The sequence below is a fragment of the Rosa rugosa genome, chromosome 6 (genome assembly GCF_958449725.1).
Source record: "Rosa rugosa chromosome 6, drRosRugo1.1, whole genome shotgun sequence".
In the NCBI taxonomy this organism is placed as follows: Eukaryota; Viridiplantae; Streptophyta; class Magnoliopsida; order Rosales; family Rosaceae; genus Rosa; species Rosa rugosa.
Genome location: NC_084825.1, coordinates 4,137,650 through 4,165,223, shown reverse-complemented (window position 1 = coordinate 4,165,223; position 27,574 = coordinate 4,137,650). Strand labels below are relative to the sequence as shown.

General features: G+C 38.4%; 3 protein-coding genes across 4 annotated transcripts; 1 reads left to right on the top strand and 2 right to left on the bottom strand.

Moving 5' to 3' along the window:
- The first annotated feature begins 3,953 nt into the window (after nucleotides 1-3,953).
- Nucleotides 3,954-5,097, top strand: LOC133714530 (protein BPS1, chloroplastic-like). Its single transcript, XM_062140653.1, has one exon. It carries the CDS (start codon nucleotides 4,026-4,028, stop codon nucleotides 4,974-4,976), a length of 951 nt encoding a protein of 316 aa, XP_061996637.1. The 5' UTR covers nucleotides 3,954-4,025; the 3' UTR covers nucleotides 4,977-5,097.
- A 343-nt stretch (nucleotides 5,098-5,440) lies between these two features.
- On the bottom strand, nucleotides 5,441-10,188 carry LOC133714531 (agamous-like MADS-box protein AGL15). 2 transcript variants are annotated; one of them, XM_062140655.1, is made up of 8 exons: nucleotides 9,607-10,187; nucleotides 8,133-8,208; nucleotides 7,227-7,291; nucleotides 7,024-7,123; nucleotides 6,852-6,893; nucleotides 6,413-6,454; nucleotides 6,131-6,303; nucleotides 5,441-5,907 (listed from the first exon to the last, which is right to left on the bottom strand). In XM_062140655.1, exons 1-8 carry the CDS (start codon nucleotides 9,798-9,800, stop codon nucleotides 5,823-5,825), a joined length of 777 nt encoding a protein of 258 aa, XP_061996639.1. In that variant the 5' UTR covers nucleotides 9,801-10,187; the 3' UTR covers nucleotides 5,441-5,822. The 2 variants fall into 2 exon arrangements, with proteins under 2 accessions (XP_061996639.1, XP_061996640.1); XM_062140656.1 differs by lacking the exon at nucleotides 6,413-6,454 and having other exon boundaries at nucleotides 9,607-10,188.
- Nucleotides 10,189-25,003: 14,815 nt separating this feature from the next.
- Nucleotides 25,004-25,966, bottom strand: LOC133716090 (protein STRICTOSIDINE SYNTHASE-LIKE 10-like). Its single transcript, XM_062142831.1, has one exon. It carries the CDS (start codon nucleotides 25,964-25,966, stop codon nucleotides 25,004-25,006), a length of 963 nt encoding a protein of 320 aa, XP_061998815.1.
- Between the last annotated feature and the right edge of the window lie 1,608 nt (nucleotides 25,967-27,574).

The window sequence follows — 27,574 nt, the reverse complement described above, 5'->3', positions numbered from 1 at the left end:
TTTTTTTTTTTTTTTCAAATTTGTTGGTCTGTTGAACTTGCACATCTGCACTTGTTTAATTTGGTTTCATTTGAGACTTTGGGAATGGTTTTGTAATATATTTCAGACCTTGGATTTTAATCATTTCAATTTGGTACTTTGGCAGATTGCATTTGATCATTTTAACGTTTGAAGTTCAATTTGGTACTTTGGCTGTTTGGACTTTGCCAGATTACTTTTTTTACAATTCGGTGCAGACCGAAACCGCACCGGCCCGAACCGAAAAAATGGTTACACCGAAAATGCGGCCCAGATGTTTGGAAATGCGGTTGCAGTTGGGAAAAAAGCCAAACCGAAATAAACGGTTTGGTTGCGGTTTCAGGCCCAAACTGAGCCCAGCCCTAAAAAAAAATAAAAAATAAATCAATCACCAATAAGACAATACGTCAATACTACATAAATCGATTAAATTATTAGAAACCACAAATACATGATAATATAATTTCTCCATTTGCGATAAGGATGCCTAATGTGACACCCAACTCATCACAAGGTATTTTTATATTTATTCTGTGATGTTTGCATTTTTTCTTAAAATATATGTGCCAGCCATGTATGTACCCTCTTTTAACTTCAAACAATTGAAAGAAGCACACACGTTAGTTAATGCAGTGATTGCACGTTTACACGCAGTCTGGTCAGTGCCGCAATTAGGGAGAAGCAACACGCACCGTGTTGTTGACCTATGTATTTCTTGTCTGGTAAGTTAACTAACCATTCATGCTCCTTCCTTGTCCTTTCATAATTCGTACTCTCTATTCTCTACTGCCTTTGCCTTTGTGCAGATCCTTCCTTATTGTTATTATTAAAGTGAAGATCCTCTAGCGATTTTATACATCATAGCGGTCAAAAACAACCAAATGATTTGGCTTATGCAGATGCAGTTTTAGTATACTAGGCAATTCAGATGGAATTTGGTTATTACTTCACAGCTCTGGTTTCTAATTGTTTCGAAAGTTCATATATGCAGATTTTTAATGTAGTCTAGTAGCAAGCAAACGGAAAAACCAATATGTTGGTTTGTCTAAGCATGATTGCAACTATTAACAAAGCATGATAGCGACTTGTGACACTGATGCAATACAAGATTGAGAGTACAAGATTCAATGTTATTTCATTTCTTCGAAGAACTAGTAAAGGGTAGAAGTAGACATCTAACCTAAAATCAATTGACAACCGACACTAAATGCACGATATGTTATATATAATCTTATAAATTTTAAATTTACTTGTAATCATACATCGAGAAAGGTATATTTTTTAATGTGAAATTTTATCATACAAATATGTAATTTGAATAAAGAGCTAGTGTAAATTTGAATCACTCTCTTCTGATATTTGGCATTTTCATGAATAGATTTGTAGTTATCTTTTTGTTTCATTAGTTTCACCTTAACTTATGCTTTTATATTTGTGCTTCGTGCATAGGACAAGTCGTCCTTATTTACACTATATTATTCTCTCTAATCTTATTAGTTTTTTACAAAGTATTATTACTGAATAGTTCGATTAAATGCATCAAACTTTCACCAACAAACCTGATCATATAAGAGCAACTCATATTATCTACCAAATGACAGGTGGATGGTACAATTTTTTTTTTTTTTTTTTTACTATTGCATCCCATACTTTTATCAATAGTATCAATTAATAAGATACTAAAAATTAATTTTGATTGATTGCAAGGAGAATAGATTTAACAAAATGTCAATTTGTCACCTACATTATTAAATTATCGGATTTTAATTTGACATATTCATTAAAGATGCTCTAAGCAACTATTCAAATTTTTTCCAGCTAACCCTTCATGAAAAACCGTGATATTTATCTGTAAAAGAAAAGTAGATTTTGATTAATTATGATATAAACTTGAAACCAACCAATGGGCGGTGGCAGTGTCCAATGTTTAGTACTTAACCAAACAACACGCTTCAATAGCTGATGTTGATCTATGTGGATGGTCACCTGGATTTGAGACAGTGATGCCTTTAAAGCCTTCTTTTATCCAAACCCACATCATATATATCCATTCCCACACTGAAAATATTCCATCCTATCTAGAAACCGAAGTAGCTAGAAGAGTCCACATTCCTTCCTTTAAAGCCAAACAAAGGACCCCCCCCATGTTGTACCCAAAATCGTGTTTGTGAAGCAGAAAGCACATTTGACCAGCCCACCATTTCCCACACGCACCTGGTTTTGTGACTTCTGTCACCTTTGCTATATATTTAGGGTCCTTGACCCAAAGCACCAAAATTGGCAAAAGTTATCTCACTTACCCCAGCAACAGATTTTTGTTCCTACTAACCCAATTTAAGATAAAATGTCAATTTTACCCTTAATCTAATTAACAAACTACATTTTCTGCCACTATCTCATCTCTCTCCCCGTCTCTCTCTATCTCTCTCCACAGAACGACTCTCTCTCTCTCTCTCTCTGTCCACAGAACGATTCTCTCTCTCTCTCTCTGGCGTTATCGGCGTCGCCAGTTTCCTACAGATCCGGCACACGTCTTCTTCCTTTTCCTCATCGTCGTACTTCGCCGCCACCGACGACTACAACACCGCCGCCGCCGACGTCGACAGTTCGCCTCGTTGTTGTTCTCCAACGGCGCTGTTTTGACAGTGCTTGGCGACGCGGTCTGAAGCTGTGGCGGCGCCGGGGCGGTCTCCATGAGTCGGGTCAAGGGTCCGAATCCGGCGGCTTAGGTGATCGATGGTTCCTCGGTCTTCGTTCTAGAACTGAATTTGAGGGGATTGGATCAGGGAAGAAGGAGATGGGTGAGTGCGCGACCTTCATGCTCTGGAGACGAGCTCATGCCCTTCTTGTTGTGTATTTGGTGTGAAGGACGAAGGCCAGAGCTACTTGGTTGCTCTCCCAAGCCAATGCCATTGGATTCCAGAGAAGTAGCTTAGTTCCGTTCTCAGTTTTTATTTATTCATTCATTCCTCATTGCTCTCTGGTTCCATTTTCATCTTCCTTTTTCCTCCTCTCTGTCTTTTTATAAATCTTTTTTTTTTTTGTAAACTGTGGGAAGAAATCTGAGAAGGAAAGGGGAAAAAAAGAAAAAAAAGTTGTATTGGGAGGCAAATCAAAATGGTGCTACTTCTGTTTTGCAACAGAAGGCCCGAAAGGAAAGAAAACAGGAAAAATAATATTCTATTGCTCCCCAATAGACGTCTATTGGGGGGTAATATACATCTATTGGGGAGCAATATATATTTGAATTGATGTATTCTACTCGTTTTTTTGTTTAATCAAAGTTTTATTTATCTAATTTTAGGAAGATTAGTTCCCATTCTGGCTATCGAAAGTTCTATTGGGGGGCAATAGATGGCTATTGGGGGGCAATAGACGTTTTGAATTGATGTAATCTCCTTGTTTTTTTTTTTTGTAATCAAAGTTTTATTTGTCTAAATTTAGGGAGATTAGTTCCCATTCAGACAACTAAAAATCCTATTGGGGGGCAATACACGGCTGATAGTCATCTATTGGGGGGCAATACATGGCTGATAGTCATCTATTGGGGGGCAATACACGGCCGGTGATCGGAATCCGGCGAAAATTGACCGGATTCTGGCGAAAGTTGACCGGACTCCGGCAAAGTCTCCCATGGTTTCTCTCTCTTCCATTTTCTCTTTCTCTCTCTCTAAGTAACAAAGGGGTGAGGGTAAAATGGTATTAAAAAAAATTCAAAAACAAAAAAAAAATCTTAATGGGGTATTAGGGAAGACTCCCTTAGAGTGTATTGGGTAAGAGGGAATTAAAAAAACTTAATGGGGTTAGTGGGAAAAAAATCCCTAAAAATGGGGTAAATAGACAAAAACCCATATATTTATTTGTCACAAGCCAATCCAAACACGTATTTGAGGACTTTTTGTAATCCCATCAAACTTATATATAAAACCCACAAGCACAAAAGACATCAACAACGCCAAGCTTTCAAGTTTCAAATTAAGCAGCTTTTGCATTGTCTTTTTCTTGCAATGGTTCTCTTGTTACAAAAGATTGACAAACTCTACTCAAAGCTGGAGAATTACCACCACCACCATGATCACAACCACCAATCACAAGCCTTATCATCTTCTCTGGAGGCTTTTCAAACCCTTGTTTCCAATTCCTTTAACAAATTGGTTTCGAGCTCGAAATCAGCAGGATCTGAAGTTCCAGCATTTCCATGGATCCAGCAGTGTTTTGAGCTCATACCCATCATCAACAATGGTTTTGCAAAGCTAGTTGTGGCCATAGACTATCCCATGACTAAATGGGAAGCTGATTCTGTGGAAGAGTATCTCAAATACACCTTGAATTTGCTAGAGTTGTGCAACTCCATCACTTGCTCTCTTTCTCATCTTGGGAAAGAGAGGCTTTCACTGTCTCATGGTCTGAATCTTGTGGAGAGTTCATCACCTTCTTTGGCTGTGGAGCATCTGAGACAAATTCAAGTCCAACCAAAGAGTTTGAGCAAGGATTTCAGATTCCAAGGAAATGAAGAACATGGGAAAGAAAGGTTTCCCATTACCAAGAAATCAGTTATTCATCAAGCTTTGGTGGTTATGGAGGGGATGGTGTTTTGGGTAAGTGGGATTTTGATGACTGGTTTGGTTGGGGATTCCAAGCCGTACTTGGAGATGAGACAATCTGGTGGAAGGTTAGTAAGTTCATTGCTTTCTGGATTGGATTTGAGTGGGGGTGAAGTAATTGTTGAGAAAAAAGGTATGTTGAAAGAGGTGAAAGAGATTAATGACTCAGTTGCAGCCCTTGTTTCTGCTATTGGGATTGGGAAAAAGACTAAAGCAGAAGCTGAGGAATTACAAAGAAGATTAGAGGTGTTTGAGAAGATGGTGGAGGGTTTGGGAAAAGAGGTCGATTGTCTTTTCAATAAGGTTTTGGCTGGAAGAAATCAACTGCTCAATGGATTTCACCAAAAGCATTAGTTCTTAGATTCACTGTGTAAAGAAAATGTTGTGAGTTCAATGATTTTACTTTGTATCATCGTGATACAGTGTCTGTATATGGCAAAAATAAAGGAAAAAGAATTGATTATTCAAATTCTCAGACCATTGTGAAGCTTCTTAGGAACTGAAAATTATTTCTGGCACTCATGGCATATGTGCATGTATATGTAACCAAGGAAGAAAGACCTGCAGCCATCATGATTAACTACATTCATCTTCTTCTTCATTTCCTTTAATGCCAGATTGTCTCAATTAATTTCAATCAGAAGGAACTTCAGCATCTCCTACCAATCACTTAAGCTACTGGGCACTCTTTTTTTTTTTTGGGTAAACTCTTGGATAGACGAGGAGGAGATCCTTCCTATCCTCTTATATTAAGAAAAGGAAAAAGAGAGTACAAAGGAGAATGTGCTTTAGGTAATGACAGAAATCACAAGACCATGTAGGAGAATAAGTTGAACCTTTCACCTTTTAGAATTAAGGCTGACATTTAAGCAACTTCTAAAAGTACTCTAGGTACACTAGAGATATTCATCCAACTAAGGAAAGGTAGGTACAATTTGCAAGAGCAATAACCGAAATACATTTTCCTTCTTCTAACCTTAAGAGTAAATTACTTGAAAAAACTAGTAAAACTGACTAGACGAACTTAGTCTCCACCAACAGAATCAACTTCTATGATTTTGGGGTCACCTAGGGATTCTACTCTCTTTTACAAGTTACTTACTGCACTTTCAACAAACGCTGCTAAGCTAGACTCTCAACTGTATCAAATTCCAACTCCAGAACCTGTTGATTCTATGGCAAAGAGAAACTCCGGAACAATTACAGGCCTAGTTGGCTCCCTGAGTCATTAGAGTGGCTTTCTCTTTCTGGAGCCTTCCTCTTGCGATATGTATCGCTTGGCAGCCTGGAATAAAGACAAGTAAATGTTAAACCAATTGAATAAGAGAACAATGTAAATGTTCACTCCAGAAACTTCTTTCAATTTGTACTTTGATTATCTGATTATCAGAATGAATTCAACAAATGCTTGATACAAACTGAGTCTAGGGTGCTTAAGAAACAATAAGCAATGAATGTTTGCAATCTATTTCAAGGTTTAGTTTTTGTCACTAAGGAAGGAACAATACCCTAATTGCAATGTAGTGTCAGAATCTCCATTGTCAAATGCAAAATTGCTGACCAAATCGGGGCTTTTGGCACCATGGTACACAGGGGAGTTCTGTTTTTCTACAGGACAATAGTCGAGATAAGATGGAACTGCATGATCAGCTTGGGGAAATAAACGCCGAAGCTCCTCAACCTACATTTAAGAATAGGCCAAATAGATACATTACAAAAAGTATATATTTACTCCAAGGAAAGTTATATTCAATACTGAAATCTGCATTAGCAAGAAGAATGCTGTATGCCTGTTTACGCAAGGTTTCATTCTCATGTATAGCACGCTGTTCCTGGAGGAAGAGGAAACAATAGATGAAAAAACCTAAGTACTTGATGAAAAATCACTTTTGAAATAATACATATAAATCCACTTTGTCTAAACAATACACACCAGTAAAGATGCAAGGTCAAAATGCTACTTTTATCTAACCGAAGCACCAAACTACTAAAACCACAGCAGAAGTATTTAATAAGGAAAATCTTTGCATTTAAATTCGTCACTTTCTCTTGTCCATGTTTTCATTTTTTGTTTTAGTTGACTTATTGTTCAGCTCCTTCACTTTTAAGCTTAATTTTAAATACTATCTCTATAAAATTTATCTCTCATATGTTTGCAGAACATGAAGATCATCAACTTCTGAATGCTATGGTTTTAAGTTTAAGTAGGAGGGATTTAGGTGGTTGTACCTTTACTCTTGATTGCTCTAGTTGCTCCATCAGTAATTTGTCCTGAAATGGTATAACATCTATATATCAAAGTCCTTGATATTGGAGAAATTTAAAATTGTAATCGATATTCCTACTGAAGAACCAAAAAAGAAAAAAAGAAAAAAGAGAAAGGAAATAAAATTTGAAGAACCTTTTTCTCCTTCACTGAAAATAATCCTTCAGTTAATTGATTTTCTAGTTTCTGCAATTCTTTCAAGCTCAAACTAGACAAGTCATTGCCCAACAGACGCCTACACAATCAAAAAAAAAAATATATATATCTTACTTCATGCAAGAGATGCCACATATTCCAAAAGTCTAAAAGGTTAGATATAAAAACTAACTAATACGTACAATTGATTCTGTTGTAGCTTCTCAAGTTCATCTTTTAGAACATCCACGTCCTTAGGGTCATCCTCCTGAAGAGTCAGATAAAGTTAGAATTTTCAATAGCATGCTGAATCTAGAAAGTATGATTATTAGAGAACAAGCACATAGCACATAGAGCATAGAGTATGCAGACAGATAAAAGCCTCAAGGATACATTAAAATACCTATAGACTGCGCAGACTCAAGTCCAGTCTACAACAATCATGCAAAACAAAATGTTATAAATTAAATGGTATGCATGTTAATAGTCTTTTTTGAATATGGTACATAACTACATTGTCCAACCACTGGAAAACAGGGTATTAACTTCAGCAGTTCAGCCTTCTAGGTTACTAAAATTTTCACTAGCCAATTCAAAAAAAAAAAAAAAGTACAAGCTATTTTCTTTCAGTGTTCGTGTATTAAATCTGATGCAATGAGTGTGGCTACTTCTTATAAAGCCTAAATAAAGTCATTTCTAGCAGCAGAACAATTCTTAAAACCTTCCATAGTATATTAAGTAGTTACCTTTGATGGCTAAAAGTAAAATGTTTTTGTTAAGACTAAGACTCCAGAACTTATGTTAATTATTTGCAGTCCCAACTCTATCCAGGAAGGTCCAAATAATTTCTGGAAACACATAGGTACTTCATTTACCTCAATTACAAGGGAATCAAACCCCTGGGAAAACCGAACAATTGGAACATATGACCTTTTGCCTTAACATCTATACTGGATTCTCAATTCCCATACAATTAACACCAATATGCAACCAGGAGAAGAACAATTAACAACAAGAACAGCAAACATATGACAACTGATTAACAAAATTATGTTTAAAGTTTGTGAGGTACAAGATAAATTATCAAGTTACATTATATGGAAGAATACCTCTGCCCTTGATTCTACCAGAGCAGTCTCTGAAGACTCATAACACTTGCTGTATCTTGCAATAGTTCGCTTCATACTGTAAAAAATTGGTACAGATAAACATCAGCAGCTATAATTTGTATAAAACAGGGTACAATTAATTTCATGTGGCTATAGCACTTGCATTGCAGCATCATTTCTAAGTTATTATATATGGAATCAGTATTAGATCGGCAACCGAATTAATGCTTCGTCTCAAGCTTAATGCAATCATACAAGAGATGCTCTAACCGAAAATATATGGTAGAAAGATACCAATGGAACCAACTAATTAACTAAAGACATTACTTTGTTTCACTAATCCTTGGAGAAAAGAAAGTATGGTTGCCAATGAAACGTCCCATAAAGACTGGGGACTGGAGAAAGCACCTTTACCTAAAGAGGAGACAGCATCTTCAGAGAAAGACTAATAGCTTAAGAGAGTAGGGATATTCAAATATTGTAATATCAGTGAGGACTAAGGACATATGAACTCTCACTCAAGTGTTAATTGACCTTCCATAACAGGTGGCTACACACAAGTTAAGACAGTCAAACAGAGATTGTAGACTTATTTATGCAAGGTTAATAGGTTAGCAGAGATTCAAGACTTGGTTAATAGGTCATTAGAGAGCTCAACAACAAAATTCACAGTCTGGATATAAAATGCAAGAACCAGCCAGACCGGCATTGCATCAGCATAAAGCGAAGACTTAAAGTCATGTAAGAATCCTCAAAATCAACCCATGTCCAACTTCACCAAAGGCACAAACGAGGAACAACCAAACAAGGGAGTTCTCCCGAAACAAAAATCTCCTTTAAAGTCTAGTAGAGTAGCTTATTTTTCTGCTATAGGTTTGAACGCTAGAGTGCCCAGATTACCAGTAATGGAAGCTGAAACTGAACCTTCCAGAGTAAACAAAACCTTTTACAGATACGCATCAACATGAGCGTACCAAGGTCCACTTCAGAGTCAATTAAGATAGAAAAGAGGTAGCCATTGATTTAACAACAACAAGGTGACCAGATTTCAATTCTGGACTCGCTGATCCAACTTGTCCCAAATAACACATTGTTTTGCAGAACACATAGCTTCAAATTGCTCATTAATCATCACTACCCACAGAGGAAAACCCCCAAACTCAACAACTATTAGTACTAAACAACTATTGAGCAACAATGTAGGGATTGACATTCACACGAACCCAAAAGAAAACAAGGGAAACAGAAGCACCCACTAGTCCATATAATAGAATAAAAACAATAAAATATAAACAAATTATAGTTGTGGTGCAGACAATGAAAAATTTAAATCAAAGCCCCAGATAACTTCAACCAAAGACAAGCGGAAAATTATAATAAATAGAGTAAACATGATCAGAAACACATGCATGAACCTCAAAAAATTCAGAAAATTCAGCCCAAAATTAAAAAAGAAAAGTAGGAAAAAATTTACCCAGCACTGGAAAACTCAAAAAGCTTGCCAGTGTTAGAGAAGACGATGACAGCAACCTCAGCATCGCATAGAATAGCCAATTCATGAGCTTTCTTGAGTAATCCACCACGCCTCTTTGAGAATGTGACTTGTCTGCTGTTGGTGTTCTCAATCTTCTTGATCTCAATCTTCCCCCTACCCATTTTTCTCTTCATAAGCCCCAAAAAAACCCAGAAAGCCAAAACCAATTAATAACAAAAGCCTAAAGGCCAGAGCTTTAGACTACCCAAAAGCCTAAAGGCCAAAGCTTTAGACTACCCAATTCATAAGAAATGAAGAATCTTTCTGGGTTTTGTCTCTGCCTCCCTCTCCCTCTCTCTCTAAGATCAAGAAAAGGAGTGGTCTTTCTGGGTCTCTCTCTCTCTATCTCTCTTGTTGGGAAAGAGGTGGGTTGCCAAAATTAGATTGGGGGAGAAGATAAAGGGGCAAATAGTGTGTCTGTGAGAGAGAGAGAGAGAGAGAGAGAGAGAGAGAGAGGAAAAGCTAAAGAGAGAAGCGTTTTTACCCCAAATGGCGAAAGCTTGGAAACGGCAAGTTTGCATGGCTCTGTTTACTATTTAAGAGCCTGGTTGCATGACTCTTTTTTGCCACATTTGGAGTCCTCTGCTCTTCATTGGCTCCTCTCCCCTGTACCCATCTTTCCTTTTAGTCACACTCTGGCCCCCACTTGGACATTTCCCCAAGAAAAAACCAATTTTTCATTTTCATTTTTTTTTCCTAGGTAAATTGTTGTTTTGGTAGTTTAAATATGGTAGCTAGGTATAGTAAAGGCCCTTGCCAAAATTAGAGAGAGAGTTGGGAGTGTGTGATTTTGCTGTTTTGGGGAAGGAGGGGTTCATCCATTTTTCCTTTTGAGTAATTTGGTTTTGCCACATTTAGAGTCCCATTTGGAATTTGGGTGCGTTGGGTGAGGGAGCCCCCACTTTGCTTTATTTGCCATTTTGGGTAGTTTTTGGTTACATGATCGAAGTGGGTGGGTTTGGAAAAGTCTGTCCGAATTTTAGAGCAGACCAATTGCCTCATTTGTAAAAGTTGCGTATTCTGTTTTTGGAAGGAATATCAAAGGAGTCTAGACTAGTCTTTGATGTTATCCATTGTAGGAATTATTAATTGGGACAAGTCTTTTCATTACTGCTCATTTTCTGTCGCCTAAGATTTTTTATTCCACAGGATTCAGTGATCTTTCGGCCACAAATAGCAAGATGCGTGAACAAGGGTTTTAATTGACTATTTTTCATTTTCTTTTTCTTTGCCAAATATTATTATATTTTTGTCTGTTCCTAGTGTTCTTTTATATCGTCTAACCACTAGCTCTTAAATAAGCTGCTAATTTTAGAGTTTTTTTTTTTCCTCCAAATTTATGTGGTCATGATGCTAATGATGTGCCTGAAATTGTTTAGGATGAGTCTCAAGCACCAAAGTAGATACAGATGCTTTAATTAAAGTCGGTTTTCATCATTCATTTTTTTATCTAGGGAGAGGGGAGAATTTAAATTTAATACCTCATTCACACTTGTAGAGAGAAATATCATTGGACTAACTTAGTCTCGATTATTAAGAATTAGTATTTAAAGTAAAGAAACGTAAAACTTTACAATTTTTTTTGGTATATTGTGAAACTTCACACCAAGACTTCACTAAAAGGTTTCTAACGAATTGTTGGTGTGTAAGAGGAATGTCTTATATCGAAAACGTTAGACCTTTACATGTAAGCTTATTGTCCATTAAAAAATGGAAGTATTAGATTCTAAACTTGTTTGAATTGATTGTTAGTTGAAAGTTCTAATTTCAACTTGGTCGTACAACAGTCAACCAAGCTCCCGCATCACTTAATATAAAGTCCAATTTGATTTAACTCAACCCAAGTTAGTTTTATCCGAAATCATCTTTAGGGGTTCAAAAGACAAGTAATTAACCCGAGAAAAACCTTTTCTTGTGAATTACTGAACAGAAATCATTGAAAGTTCAATTCCGCTATAGCTAGCTACATTTCCCAGTAAGAAGTAGGAACTGCTAATTACATTACCTCTACTTAGTCTCACATGATTAAAGTATATATGTTCTTGGAACCCTATCTTTCATGTGTTTTGATGAAGCCTCTGGGACAAAGAAAGAATGAAAGCAAGTAGGAAAAGGTGTAAGCAACTACAAGAGAAATGAAATGAAATGAAGTTAGAACTGCACGTACGAAGTTCTTTGTTAGGTTAATACTCGAAAGGAGATAGCTCAGGTAGCGAATTAAAGTCTACCAGTGGAGTTTGGAATCCCAACCTCGACATCAATGAGAAAAAGATCAACCTTTGTGAGAGTTGTTATGTTGATTGTTGCCGAAGGAAGCAGGAAGCAGATTACCATGTAGATTAAGTCAATTATGAGATGGAATGAAAGAAATATTTGTGAGTGAATTTTTTGATATGTCATTCAATGGTTTATATAGGATTATATATTATATATATGTTAGTGTGAGTCATCGTTCCCTATTAGGAATTGACTACAAGGGAATATATTGTTGTAACTACTTACCTTGTATATGTTATGTAGTATAGTAGTACACAATAGTTGTAATACGTTGTAGTACGATTGTAATCTGTTTATATACACCACAGAATGAGTGTAATAAAATATCAAACAATTCATTCTCTCTATCTTGTCTTATTTGACTTGGTATCAGAGCAAAGATCCGAGAGGACTTTGTCTCTTTTTTCTATTTTTTTTTTATTGTGAGGAATTAATTTTGAATTATTATTATTAGGGTTATTTTGTCCAAGAACGATCAAGAGCATCTTCTTCTTGGACGTTCCCTAGATCGGCCTCGTCTTCAGCCACAGACTGCCTGCGTCTTCTCTTCTCCAGATCGACGTCGTCGTTCGTTCAAAGACCGGCCGTCCTCATCTTCCTGCTCCATCGTGCACCAGCTGCTGTCCTCATCTTCCTGCTCCATCGCACAGCAGCCTCGTCGCACCAAACCGGCGTCGCTCATTCATATCGGCGTCGTCCGTCCAGATCCGGCTTCGTCTCCGACAACCCAGACCGCCGTTGCTTCCATCCCTCACTCAAGTCGGCCGGATTCTTTAGTTAGCAGCCCCAGTCCGACCAGGTCTGACCTGATTCCTCATCTCGTCGCAACCCAGATCGATCGGACTCAACTCGGTCAACTCAACCTAGTCGACTCAACCCGGTCAACTCCAGCAGGTTCCAAAAAAAAAAAAATATATGTTATTATTTTTTGGAGCCTTCTGTTCTTCTTCTTTCCGCTGCATACTTTGGGATTTGTGTGTTTTTTGCTACTGTACTATTGCAATGGGTGGTGATGACAATCAAAGTTCTAAGGCCAATGAGGTCCAGAAGGTTGAGGTCTCTGTCAAGAGCTCAGAAGGTGGTTCTTTCGGGGGTACCAAACTCACTGGTACCAATTTCCGAACATGGAAGAAGATTATGTCAGTTTATCTCCGTGGAATACACAAAATGGGGCATGTGACTGGAACAATCAAGGCTCCTAGTGAAGATGATGTGGAGGCCTATGCTAAGTGGGCAGATGATGATGGGCTTGTAATGTCAATTCTATTTCGAGCCATGACTGATGATGTGCTACAGATGGTGGAGGAATGTGAAACTGCTGAGGCGATATGGAAGACATTGGGGGATTTGTATACCAATGAGTCTGATTTTATACAGGTTCATGAATTGATGTGTAAAGCTGCTAGTATGCAACAGAATGGGCAACCAGTAGCTGTGTATTTCACCAAGCTGAAGAATGTATGGGCTGAAATTGATCAGAAGCGTCCTTGCAAGATCAAGAATCAGGAAGATCTTGTGTGGTACCAGAAGGAGAAGGAGCTAGAAAGGGTTCATGTATTCCTGAGAGGGCTTGATGAGAAGCATAGCAGTGCCAAGGGAGAATTGCTCAGAATGACAGACCCTCCTAGTTTGAACACAGCTTTTACATACATCCGCAAGGATGAGTCTCAGCAGGAAAGTGTCAAACATGCACAGGTTGAAGTATCTAGCCTAGCCATTCAGGCCAAGTCACCGGCACCTTTCCTTCAGCAGCAGAGTTCAGCCCCACTTCATCAGCAAGGTTTCCCACAAGGCTTCACCAACCGCCCTCGTCCTCAATGTTCTTATTGCAATGACCTTGGGCATGTTCGGGAGACTTGTTGGAAGTTGAACCCACACCTTAAACCTAAAAAACAAGGTTATCGTCCTAAGGCGAAAGCAGCTGCTGTTCAATTGGTCCAAGAACCGGATTTCTATGGAGTGGTTGGCCAAGATCATCATACAGCAGGTGGAGTTACTCCTACAGCCTCTATAGCTGGTCGAGGTAAAATTGGTATGGCTTTAAAGGTTTCTAACTTTGTTGGTTCTGATACATGGATTATTGATTCTGGTGGCTCCGATCATATGACTTATGACAAATCATATTTTACTGAATTTTCTTCCCCACCAGTGTCCTATGTAACCAATGCCAATGGTGAGGCCTTTCCTGTGTTAGGGTCAGGGTCAGTTCGTATTACTCCCACCTTAGAACTTCATAATGTGTTATATGTGCCTGACTTGTCTCACCATTTGATATATGTTCCCCAGTTAAATACTGAGTCTAAATGCTCTGTAACCTTTTATCCTATGTATGTGATTTTTCAGGATCTTTTCACCAGGGAGATAATTGGTCGGGGGTATCTGAGGGGCAGGTTGTTCCATCTGGATCAGACATACGCAAGAGAGAAACCAGGAGCACAGTCCCGCACCGCTTTGACTTCGAATTCTGATAAGCTAAGTGAAATTTGGTTGTGGCATCGTCGTTTAGGGCATCCCTCTTTTAGTCTTATGAGAAAAACCATGCCTACTTTGTTTATTGGTGTGGATGAGTCTATTTTACATTGTGAAACATGTGTTTTGGCCAAGAGTCATCGTGCTACTTATTCTCCAAGTATTTCTAATAAAAGTGTTGCTCCTTTTGAGTTGATTCATTCTGATGTTTGGGGGCCATCTAGAGAACCCACTGTGTCGGGTATGAGATACTTTGTGTTGTTTATTGATGATTGTACGAGATTGTCATGGGTTGCTCTGCTAAAAACCAAAGATGAAGTCTTTCCAGTTTTTCAAACTTTTCGTACCCTTGTTCAAACACAATATCATAGCACCATTAAAGTCCTTCGTTCTGACAATGGGGGGGAATATGTTAATCATGTTTTCCAAGAGTTTTTTACAACCCATGGGATTGTTCACCAAACTACATGTCCACAAACACCAGAACAAAATGGAGTGTCTGAAAGGAAAAACCGTCATTTACTTGATATGGCTCGTGCCCTTCTCTTTAGTGCTCATATGCCTAAGTATCTTTCGGGCGATGCTGTACATGCTTCCTCCCATCTTATTAATCGCCTTCCATCTAGCGTCCTTCAGGGAAAAATTCCATTTGAGGGTCTTGCATCTCATGTCTCCTTACCTTCCTTTCATAATCTTCCAGCTCGTGTCTTTGGTTGTGTTGCTTTTGTCCATGTTCCTAAAAACCAGAGGTCTAAGTTGGATGCCCAGGCACTTAAGTGTGTGTTTGTTGGCTACGGAGGGTATCAGAAGGGGTACAAGTGCTATCATCCACCTACCAGAAAGTACTATGTCACTATGGATGTTACCTTCTTTGAGGACATGAGTTATTTTTCCTCTTCAGATACAGCTCTTCAGGGGGAGAATTCATATTTTGAAGAGCTATATCATGGAGAGGGGGAGAAATCAGAAGGAGAAGGAGAAGCCACACAGCCAGGAGGTATTTTGACTGATCCGATTGAGACTATTAGCTCGCCGACTCCAGCAGCAGAAGCACCAGTTTCCATCACTCAGAATGAGGTTGAAGACACAACTGCCCCTCCTGCCATCGCTTCTACCCCTGACCCACAGATTCCTGGTACTGAAGATCACCCATTTGAGGTATGTCCATCTACTGATACTAGTAGTAGTGAGTCTAGTGTTAAACAATATGTGTTACCACATAGGACCACTCGAGGTCAATCAGCCAAAAGATATCAACCTACTATTACTGCCAAATCAAAATACCCAGTAGCCAACTATATGTCCACTAGGAGGTTGTCTAAGTCATATGAATCATTTGTGAATCAAATATCTGTTGTATCAGTACCTAACAAAGTGCAGGATGCATTGGGGGATCCAAAGTGGAGGAAGGCTATGGATGAAGAGATGGAGGCGTTGCAGAAGAACAATACTTGGCAACTTGTGCCTCCACCACAAGGCAAGAAGGTTGTAGGTTGTCGTTGGGTGTTTACCGTGAAGCATAATGCAGATGGATCAGTGAATCGATACAAAGCACGTCTTGTAGCAAAGGGATTTACTCAGACGTATGGTATAGACTATAATGAAACTTTTGCTCCTATTGCCAAGATGAATACTATTCGGGTTCTGGTCTCGTTCGCTGCTAGTTTAAACTGGCCACTCTGACAGTTTGATGTCAAGAATGCATTTCTTCATAGAGAGTTAGCCGAGGAAGTGTACATGAGCCTTCCACCAGGGTATGTAGTTGCTTCTCCTGGTGAGTTTGTATGCAAATTGAGAAAATCTCTGTACGTATGGTCTCAAACAGTCACCTCGTGCTTGGTTTGGAAAATTTTCACAGTTCATGCGGAAGATTGGTTACAGGCAGAGCAACTCAGACCATACCTTGTTTCTCAAGCATCAACAAGGGAAGGTAACAGCTCTAATTATTTATGTGGATGATATGGTAATCACTGGTAATGATACTGTTGAGATGGATAGACTGCAGAGACAGCTAGCCTCTGAGTTTGAGATGAAGGACTTGGGTGAGCTTAAGTACTTCTTAGGAATTGAGGTAGCCAGGGGGAGAGAAGGAATCTATCTGTGCCAGAGGAAGTATATTCTTGACTTGCTGACAGAGACAGGTTTGTTAGATTGCAGACCTATTGACACTCCTATTGAGCAGAACCATTGTTTAGCTGAGTATCTAGATCAGGTACCTACTGATCGAGCGCGCTATCAGAGGTTAGTTGGGCGCTTGATTTATTTGGCTCATACTAGACCAGATGTTGCATATGCAGTGAGTGTGGTGAGTCAGTTCATGCATAATCCGAGTGAGAGTCACATGGAGGCTGTTATGAGAATTCTGAAGTACTTGAAGTCAGCTCCAGGAAGGGGAGTACTGTTTTCTAAACACAACAACATTCTTGAGGTTTGTGGCTTCACAGATGCAGATTGGGCTGGAAATATCACAGACAGGAGGTCGACATCAGGTTACTTTACCTTTGTGGGAGGTAATTTGGTTACATGGAAGAGTAAGAAACAGAAAGTTGTGGCACGTTCTAGTGCTGAGGCCGAGTATAGAGGTATGGCTCACGGAGTGTGTGAATTGTTATGGCTGAGAAATATGTTACGTGATCTGGGTTTCAAACTCAAAAATTCCATGCAGTTGTATTGTGACAACAAGGCAGCTATTGACATATCACAGAATCCAGTACATCATGATCGTACTAAGCATGTAGAGGTTGATCGTCACTTTATAAAGGAGAAGCTAGATGCTAAAATTATTAGCTTCCCTTTTGTTCCAACTGAAGAGCAACTTGCAGATGTACTTACCAAAGGAGTTTCCAGGAAAGCGTTTTATGACTCACTAAGCAAGTTGGGTATGGTTGATGTATATGCGCCAACTTGAGGGGGAGTGTTAGTGTGAGTCATCGTTCCCTATTAGGAATTGACTACAAGGGAATATATTGTTGTAACTACTTACCTTGTATATGTTATGTAGTACAGTAGTACACAATAGTTGTAGTACGATTGTAATCTGTTTATATACACCACAGAATGAGTGTAATAAAATATCAAACAATTCATTCTCTCTATCTTGTCTTATTTGACTATATATACAAGCCCTACACTGTACATGTAGTACAACACAAGTCATATTGTTCTCCAAATATTTTTGTCCTCTAAGTATTCTTGTTTTCCAAGTATTATTGTCCTCCAGGACTCACAAGTCAACACTCTCCTTCAAGTTAGGGCATAAACGTCACGAAGACCTAACTTGCGCGCTTAGCGAGTCATGAAACAACTTGGTAAATACAATTTTGGTACATATATCTGCTAACTCCTCCTCGGTTAGAACAAAAGAAAAGGAGATTAACTTTGCATCCAGCGTTTCCTTAATAAGGTGTCGATCTACTTTACGCGTGTTTCGTTCGGTCATTGCTACACAAGATTCTATGATATAGATATTTCAACAGCCGCTTTATTATTACAATACAACTGCGTTGCTGACTTAGGCTTAAGACCCAAATCTCGAAGTAAAGAAATGTAAAACTTCACATTTTTTTTTTGGTTACATTATCAAAGTGGGAAGATTTGGTAAAGTCAGTGCCAATTTTAGACAAGGGCATTGCCTCATTTGTACAAGTTGTAACAGGACCCGCCCCAGATTTCACCATGAAATCCGAAGTGGCCCTGCGGGGCTCACTTTAGAAGAAATTCTACCAAAAATTTGGCGGAACTTCCCCTAAAAGTAGGCTACCCAAAACTTGTAGGAAAACATTTACACTTCTAAATCATCCATCCTTAATCTTCTGGAGCCATCTGCTCCCCAAATCACAACTCCAATTCACAAATATCAGTCTCAACCCAAAAGCAATATTAATCCCATAGGTTATCAGAGCAATACTAATCCACTAGGTAACAAAGAAAACAGAAATAGAATGAGTACGCGGAAGCAATGCTGTTGGCTATGCCTCGACTCCATGTACGCCCGACCTCAACTAATTTCGCCTGCAAACTGGGCATTTGAAACCGAAGGGCCCAGGGGAAAGTAATTGAAAAACACGTTAGAGTGAGTGGACAAAAATAAACGACTAAATAAATAATTTAAATAAAGCAAGTTGTATTACTTCCCCATGAATTTAAATTCATAAAACTTCGATGCATGCAACGTTTATAAAACGTATGTCTTTAAAACTCGGAGTCTCGTGAAAACATATCAGTCCCCGCTGGCTAAGAGAATTGGACTAGCCCCGCTAGTCAAGTAACAAATAAAAGGATATGGGGAAGAGATTTCACCATACTGGTAAAGGAGCCCCTCAGGCTCTACCTACCCTCGACTGCCACTCACACATAGATTGTGTGAGGAGGAGAACTAATAACCTCGACTACCACTCACGGGAGGAGGAGAATAAATCACCTCGACTGCCACTCACAAACACAAAGTAAGTGAGGAGGAGACCTAATCGAATGACCCGAGTATGGTGAGGAAAAACAATCGAAAACCAGTAAATCAGTAAGGCTTCCCCAACCTCGCAACAAAACACGAGTATGAATCCCATCCATACTTGGAAAATCTCAAGAAAAAATATACTCCAATGACGTGGCCCCGCACGCCAAAATATTCTAGAATTCATAAACCATTATGCGAGAAATAATCGATAAAATAATTCAATCGAAAATCCCATTTTCGAAAAATATTCCAAAAAATCTCAATATCGACGAATAAAATATATTAATAAATTCCGGAAATCACCTCGGAAAGTAATTCATCGAAAATCACTTAAATCATGATTTCAAATAAAACCATATATTGGAGATACTTATCAAAGGCTCAAAATCCATTCCCAAATCATAATTGAAAATAAATTATAATTAATCTCTGAAAATTTAATCATATTCCGAAAACAAATCATGAAATCCAAATCTGAGCATAATAGATTCGTATATGAAATTCATATGGAAAAACAATGCCAAAATTATAATCCAAGGCAAAATATTATGCTCGATAATAAAATGATAAATAAATTATTATTTCTGGAAAAATAAATGCATGCATCATTCTTTACAAATAAAAGTCCACTCACAGTACTATTCAGGTGATCACGCATACGAGTTCCTTCGTCGAGCAATCGCTCGGTACGTCACCCTGTACACAATTATATTCCGTAAATAACTATTCAACAAATTAATATGATTCCTATGATCAATTCCTTATAATTACATCTCCACTTCTTCTCGGATTCAACCCAAATTATACCACTAATACCAATTCGTTAATTTAAAGGTTCCAAGGCAGAACCGAGAGATATCCGACGGTCGGATCCTCGTAATTCGATAATCGAAACCCTAACTTCAAAAATTCATAATTAATTCCAAGCTTCTCCAAAAATCACCAAACTTCACATACAAGCTCTACAAAATTTATAGAATTTAATGGCCTAAAAACTGGAATTAAAACACTGCCCTACACACCTCCACGCGCCACCCACAGTGGCGGCGCGTGGGGCTCACGCGCCGGCGGCCACCACCTCCGATGGCCACCAGAAATCAACAGTAGCTGCAAAACCATAGACCCAACAACATTCTCAACTACAACTTCTCTCAATTTTACCTTTAAACGTCCGGATTAAGCCTGTGAAGAAAATCCAGAAATAGGTTTCAGATCCCCTCTTCGATTCGACCTCTACACCGGAAATTGCAGCAAGAGGGGTTGGGAAAAACGTTCACCAGCTCGAGGAGTCCCTGCTGTCCACTTTTGGCGGTCGGAGGTGGTCAGAAACGATGGAATCGCCGGAAGGATCGAAATTGGACCCGGAAGGAACTTCACGTCGATTTGAGCTTTTCCGGCCAAATCGTTGCAAATCAAAGGCACCAGCGTGAAGGTGGGAAGGAGGCGAGTTTGTGGTGGCTTGGAACACGCCGGGGGACGGCCGGACGGCGTCGAATTGCAGCGAGGAAGCTGCTGCCCGAAGAGGAAGGGGGAGAGCGCGGGGAAGAGAAAGAGCTGGGGTGAGTTTCCGGAAATGGAAACCTACCTTGGTAATTTTCCATATATAAATATAATTTTTACCATAAACAGTAACTTTCACATTTTCGCGTATAACTTTCGCATGCGAACTCCGATTTTTACGAACCACATATGCACGCGCTCGGTTTAACATCCTCTACAACTTTCGTGAAGAAAATTTTCTCAGATTTTGACCCGAACAAAAAGTCATATTCTAACCCCCCCTAAACTGTAAAATGATAACTGCGAACGGTAAAACGTACCGTAATTCACATACACATAGTAAAAGAGGTTAAATCGGATATGGGGTGTAACAAGTTGCCTCTTCTGTTTTTGGAAGGAATATCTGGGAGTCTAGAATAGTCTTTGATGTAAACCATTATACCAATTATTAATCGGGACAGGTCTTCTCATTACTGCTCATTTTCTGCTGCCAAAGATTATTTTCTCAGGATTCAGTGATCTTTTGACTACAAATAGTAAGATGAGTAAACAAGGGCTTTAATTGACTATTTTTTATTTTCTTTTTCTTTGCCAAATATGTATTATAATTTCATCTGTTCATAGTGTTCTTTTATGCTCGTTCTTTTATATCGTCTAACTGTCAGCTCTTAAGCTGCTAATTTCATTTAAAAATAATAACAATGTGCTGCTAATTTTAGTTGGTCACCACTCACAAGGCTAATGATGTTGATTACACGCATTTTTATGCATGTAATTGTATCTAAAACATTATAAATAAGTTAATCCTCAAGTAAATTATTATGTAATTAATCTATTTATATTTATCTTGTAGGAAATAAGTGGAGTTGCGGAAACCGATAGAAAATTGGACAAAATTGAGCAAAATTGGAGTTTCCGACAAAAGGACAAAATAATCAATGCGGGTCAAACATGGTCAATACCACTAAGAGAGCGGAATTCAGTTGTCTCCGATTGTATGTGCGGACTTGCATGGAGATGAGAAAAGGAACGGAAAGAGAAAAAAGAAAAAGAAAAAAAAATTAAATTAATGAAGAACTGCCGCACTTACCTTAATTAAGCCATTTGGTTTAATTAACAACCCCTTTTTGGTTTAATTAAGGAAGCCCACGTGGGGACTTCCACTATTTCTTTCTCATGCGCCAGCACACCGTATCATTTTCTCTTCTACTTGAACCTATGAGTTGCTGCCACGTGGCACTTGTGCATCACCTCTTCCTCACAATCACGACCAGCCACTCATATATATTGATAGACCCCTTCCATTGAGAGAGGAGAACGGTAGCCGCAACACCAAAACAGAGGCAGCCCTTTGGGCTGCTCTCTTTTCCCATCTTCTTCCTCCATTTTTTCCCTCTTTTCTTTATATTTTATTTTGGGAATTTAGAAGGACTCACTCAAGGCTTCAATGGAATCATCATCAAGAGCATAACACCTCTATTTTGGGTAGTTTGATGAAAAAATTGCTTGGTTCATACTAGCTCATAGCTAGAAGTGACCAAGCTAACTCTCCCCTCTCTTCCTTATTATCTATTCCATAATTTATTTGCTATTGATGATGTATTTGACTATGGATAGTGAGTAGTTCAATTTTGGGAGTTAGGGTTGTGAAGCCCTAACTCATCTTGTATAAATATTGATGCTTTAATTTTAATAAATGCAATTTTCATTGTGTATGCTTTAAATCCGAATTTATTGGTCCTTAGAAGCATGTTTCTAGGCTTTGTCAACCTTTGAAATTATGTTGTGGCCAATTGCGATGAATAGATTGATAAATTGACAATTTATTAGTCTTGTGGCATCTAAGATTTAAGTGTGGTGACCATTAGCTAGCTTAATTGTAGCTAAGCTTGCTTGAGTCTCTATTATCTTGCTCTCTAGGCCTCTAATTTTGGATATTGCGGCCTTAACCGGCGTAATGCCCAAATTAGAGAGTTGATTGTGGTCTTAACCGGCATAATCAATACACCAAAAGGATAATTGGTTTAGTAGCCTTAACCGGTACTAGATACGGGACTCGACACATATAGGAAATGCATGCATTTGTGAAATTGACATCGATATTTGCAAGAGAGTTAGTGTGAATCACCCGACACTCCCATGTTCCAATTAATTTGAAAACCCAAATTTAATTTTCTAGTTCATTAATTAATTGTTTAGTTTACTTTTCGGTTGCGTTTAATTTAGTTGATTCCCAATTCAAAACCCCCTACAAATTTCGACTCATTTGTGCATATCCACCACTAGGGTCTTAGTTTTGATTAGGCTTTGGTGAAAATCAAAGCCGAGCATTGCTAAGGCTTGGTGCCTTAGATTAGCCTTTTTATTCACTTTATTTTTATTTTGTTTGCTTAATGACTTTAGTTCCGACCACTCAAGGATTGTGGGTTAGCTACTAATCCCCGTGGTACGATAAACTTGGGCATAATATTTCCCTATCTTGACAATGATACGTACGCTTGCGTAAATGTGTATCAAGTCAATGTACCTGAAATTGTTTAGGTCACATTATTTTTCCTGTTATACTACCCATGTTCCTAATTTTTTTTTTCCCTAAAATATACTGAATGTGGCAACTTTTTGAGTCTTTTTTTTTTTTTTAAATAGAATTTTTGCGGACCTCTATAAATAAGTTTTTTTTTGGTCGTTTCAAATGCCAAAGTAGTTGTGGATCCTACAATTAAAGTCGGTTTTCATCATTCATTTTTTTTTTATCTTGGGAGATGGGAGAATTTGAATTTGGTACCTCATTCATACATGTAGAGAGAAATATCATTAGAATAACTTGGTCTCAATTATTAAGAATTGGTGTTTAAAGTAAAGAAATGTAAAACTTTACTTTTTTTTTTTTTGGTTATATTCTAAAACTTCACACTAGGACTTCACTAAAAGGTTTTTAATGGATTGTTGGTGTGTAAGAGGAATGCCTCGTATCGAAAACGTAAGATCTTTGCATATAAGCTTATAAATTGTGGGAAAATATTAGATTCTATACTTTAATTGATTGGTAGTTGAAAGTTCTAATTTCAATGTGTCGCACAACAGTCAACCTTGCTCCCACATCGCTTAATATAAAGTCCAATTTGATTAAACTCAACCCAAGTTAGTTGTATCCGAAATCATATTTGGGGTAATTTCCAAAAGAAATAATATTTGGGGCTTAAATGACAAGTAACCCGAGCAAAACTCTTTTTCCTGTAAATAATTGGACAGAGATCATTTAAAATTCAATTCCACTATAGCTAGCTACATTTCCCTGTAAGAAGTAGGGACTGCTAATTACATTACCTATAGTTAGTCTCACTTGATTACAGTATATATGTTCTCGGAACCCTAGCTATCATGTGTTTTGATAAAGCCTCTGGGACAAAGAAAGAACGAAAGGAAGTAGGAAAAGGTGTGAGCAACTACAAGATAATTCCACTATAGCTAGCTACATTTCCCTGTAAGAAGTAGGGACTGCTAATTACATTACCTATAATTAGTCTCACTTGATTAAAGTATATATGTTCTCGAAACCCTAGCTATCATGTGTTTTGCTAAAGCCTCTGGGACAAAGAGAGAACGAAAGGAAGTAGGAAAAGGTGTAAGCAACTACAAGATAAATGAAATGAAATTAATGAAGTTAATTAGAACTGCAGTTGCGCGCTGTTAGGTTAATATTCGAAAGGAAATAGTTCAGTTGCAAAGTCTATCAATGGGAATCCCAACATCGACATCATCGAGAAAAAGATCCACCTTTGTGAGAGTTGTTATGTTGATTGTTGCCAAAGAAAGCAGGAAGCAGTTTACCATGTAGATTATCAGAAGATATATAACTTCTACCTTTTTCCATCCTTTTCCATGAAAAGCTGATATATATATAGCAACTTATATACGTACTGTCAGAATTTCATTCATCATATAAATATCTAAGAACTTCAAACTTGGTATTTTGCTGAAACCAAGTAGGATCCTTCCATATAGGCCAGAATGTTATGTTGATAATTACAAGACTACTGTATGTTGAGAAGCCAACAAGACTACTGATATTGAGAAGCCAACTAGGTAACTCCGAATTGAATCTATTAAAATCAAGTTCCAAGTGAAATTGGTCAAAATTAGACAGAACTCAGTTAAGGATTAAGCTTCTAAATCCAATCTGGTTCTAGCGCATTGAAAGGTCAGCTTCATACGTATTGAGAAATCTGAAAGACAATACCAGTCAATCATTTAAGGCTATCAATCGACAGATAATATATCATCAAACAAGATAATTTTGACAACTTTGGGTAAAGCTAAGATTCATGAATATTTTGATGAGTAATCAAGTAGAGTGCTTTAGAGGAGGGAATTAAACAAGATATGTTTCTCCACCCCCGGCAAGATAGAAAATAAAAGAACAGAATTTTGACATATATATAAGCATGAAAATAAAGCAAAGATCGACAAAAACCCTTCAAAAATGACTTTGGTATATATATTTATTCAATACAAAAAATAATAATAACAATACTGGATACAAGAACCTTAGAGTTACAGCATTGTAGTTCAAAAAAAAATTAAGAATATACTGGATACAATACTGGATACAAGAACCTTAGAGTTACAGCATATAGTTCAAACAAAATTAAGAATAACCCCAACAAAGTTATTAACCACAGATCCTATCCAAAGGTTTCTATAACGCTGCTCAACATGACTCACAGGGTTGAGTCCATCCACCACGTCTAGAAAGTTTCCTTGAGCGTCGAGCTTGACCGCTTTACCTTTTCCGGCACTATTTTCTGCAACCCAAAATTCTCCATTTATGTTTCTGATGATATTGTCCGGGGCTCCTTGCAGTTGGAAAAAAATATCAACAGTGTTGGCTCTAGGCCCTCGAAGCCAATACCTCAAAATGTTCTTTGCAGTGGTTTGGGTTACTAGCACAAAATCACCGTCTTTGCTTAGTGCCACCCCGTTTGCAAAAGACAAGTCATGACGCAACACAGTGACATTCTTTGTCCATGGATCATATCGCATTAACCTTCCAGTTTTATCACCTGTACTAACTGACAATTCCCAATTTCTTCTCTGGTAAATAGCACTGGTGTCTGTGAAGTACACCATTCCACTTTGGCGATCAATGTCGACACCGTTTAAGAAACGGAAAGGAACTCCTTCAGCAGATGTCGCAAGTATTTGAGCTACTCCACCATTTGGTCCTGTCTTCAGAAGCCCAAAATAGGCATCTGCGATATACAGTTCACATGTTGTGAGGTCAAATTTTAAACCAAGTGGCCTCCCGCATATCGGTTCATTGTCTTTGTTGGTTGTTAAATCACATACTCCTCTCGGCCTATTGGGGCCGGTGACTGCGAATTCTCTCCACCCAAAAGGGTATCCTAGCCACTTGAATATCCTGCCATCAGCCACACCCACGTACGGTGCGCCATTGCAGTCGAAAGCAATGCTTTCGGGCTGTGGTACATGGATGGGTATTTCGTGATGGTTTAGGTTTGGGAGTGAAAATGATGCTGCTTGGGCTTGGTGAACAGACAGAAAGAAGAAGAAGAAGAGGATAACAAGAGCTGATTTCATCGTTGTGGCTGAAAGGTTTAAGATGTGATAGAATTGATAGCTGTGTTTGGAAATGAAAGATCCAATAGACTTGCCACCTTATTTAAAGTGTCTGGTTAGCATTTGTGTATGCTGGAAACATAACCCAGGTTGGACTAGGAAACAAAATATCAGACTGAAAAATGGAAACAATTGTGTGCTGTATACGTTTGTTACTTGATTTTACTTTCTTTTCAGTTTCTTTCTTTTAATTTATAAATCCGAGTGAGTACAGGATTCTTATCCTATCTTGACTAGGTTGAAATTCCAAAACGAAAAGGGATTCTTGTTTCTTTTTAGTTTGCATTGTTAACTGGTCATCCTATCTAAATGTGGAAAATTTCTTATAAAAGTACGGATTTCTTTATATATATACATGCATTTTACCCAAGAAAAAATGTCCTTCATCTTCTCAATTAGTATTATCATTACACGTAGTCCAAAAAGAAACTGATATATTTTTCTTGAAACATAAAGGAAATGATATATTGATAGACTTATCCCGGCAGTAGTTTCTATGGCACTTGCTGCTCAGCAATGCAAATACCCCACCTGAACCTAGGGAGGCTCGGAAAAATTTCAAAAGCTGTGTGCTCTGGGTTTATCGAGCTAGATGCCTAGATTATACCGGAGAAAAAAGGATCTCCATTCTACAGTTGATGAATTGCACTTTTACATACAGGACATTGATTCAAGTAATGTACTCAAGAAGGGATTATTCAGCAAACTACTTGTACACGGAGTTGAGGACCAATGCACCCTGAAATTATGTGGTCATGAGGCTAATGATGTACCTTAAATTGTTTAGGATGAGTCTCACATTATTTTTCCTTTTATACATGTACTTCGTTTAGGTTTTCATACCCTTTGTCCCGGGAAATTCTAGTATATGTTGACGTATGTCATACATCAAGTTTTTTGAATATTTTACACCGTTTGATATAATTAAAATGTGAATATATCTAACGCTCTTGAATATTCAATAGTGGTAACCTTTTTTGAACCAAACCCCAAGTCGGGTATCCATAGTTATATTCATCTAAAGCCAGAATAGGCCGTTACATACCCTTCCGCTGTCATTTAAGGACATAGACAGACAAGAAGGTAGTGGTAGTACCCACAGTGGTACATAGAAATAGAACTACTCATTAGATATTCATGTGCGTAGATATAGCGGAGATCCTCCTTTGGTACTACTCCAGAGGCGCTAGAGATACATAAAGTGCACATAACGTGCATTAACTTCCTAATACAAGGAATTATTGTAATTAGACTAACTAAAAACATAGAGATGGGCCTAGGGCAAAAAACCCTAGCCCAAAATTCTGCAGCCCAAGTAGCTCAAGAAGAAGGCCCACTCAAGGCCCAACAAGCTTGGCTTGGCCCAAGATCCGGCCACCCCCTCCAGACCACCAACTTCCAGCGCATCCCCTCCCCATTGCAGGCTCCGTCATGTTCCCGCCGCCCCGAGTCCGCCACCGTTCGCCACGCCTGAAAATCCGACGAACACGCCGCCACAAGAAATACAACAAAACTACCACCGCCACAAGCTGCGTCATGCCCCAGTGTTGGCTCTGTCATATCCCCACC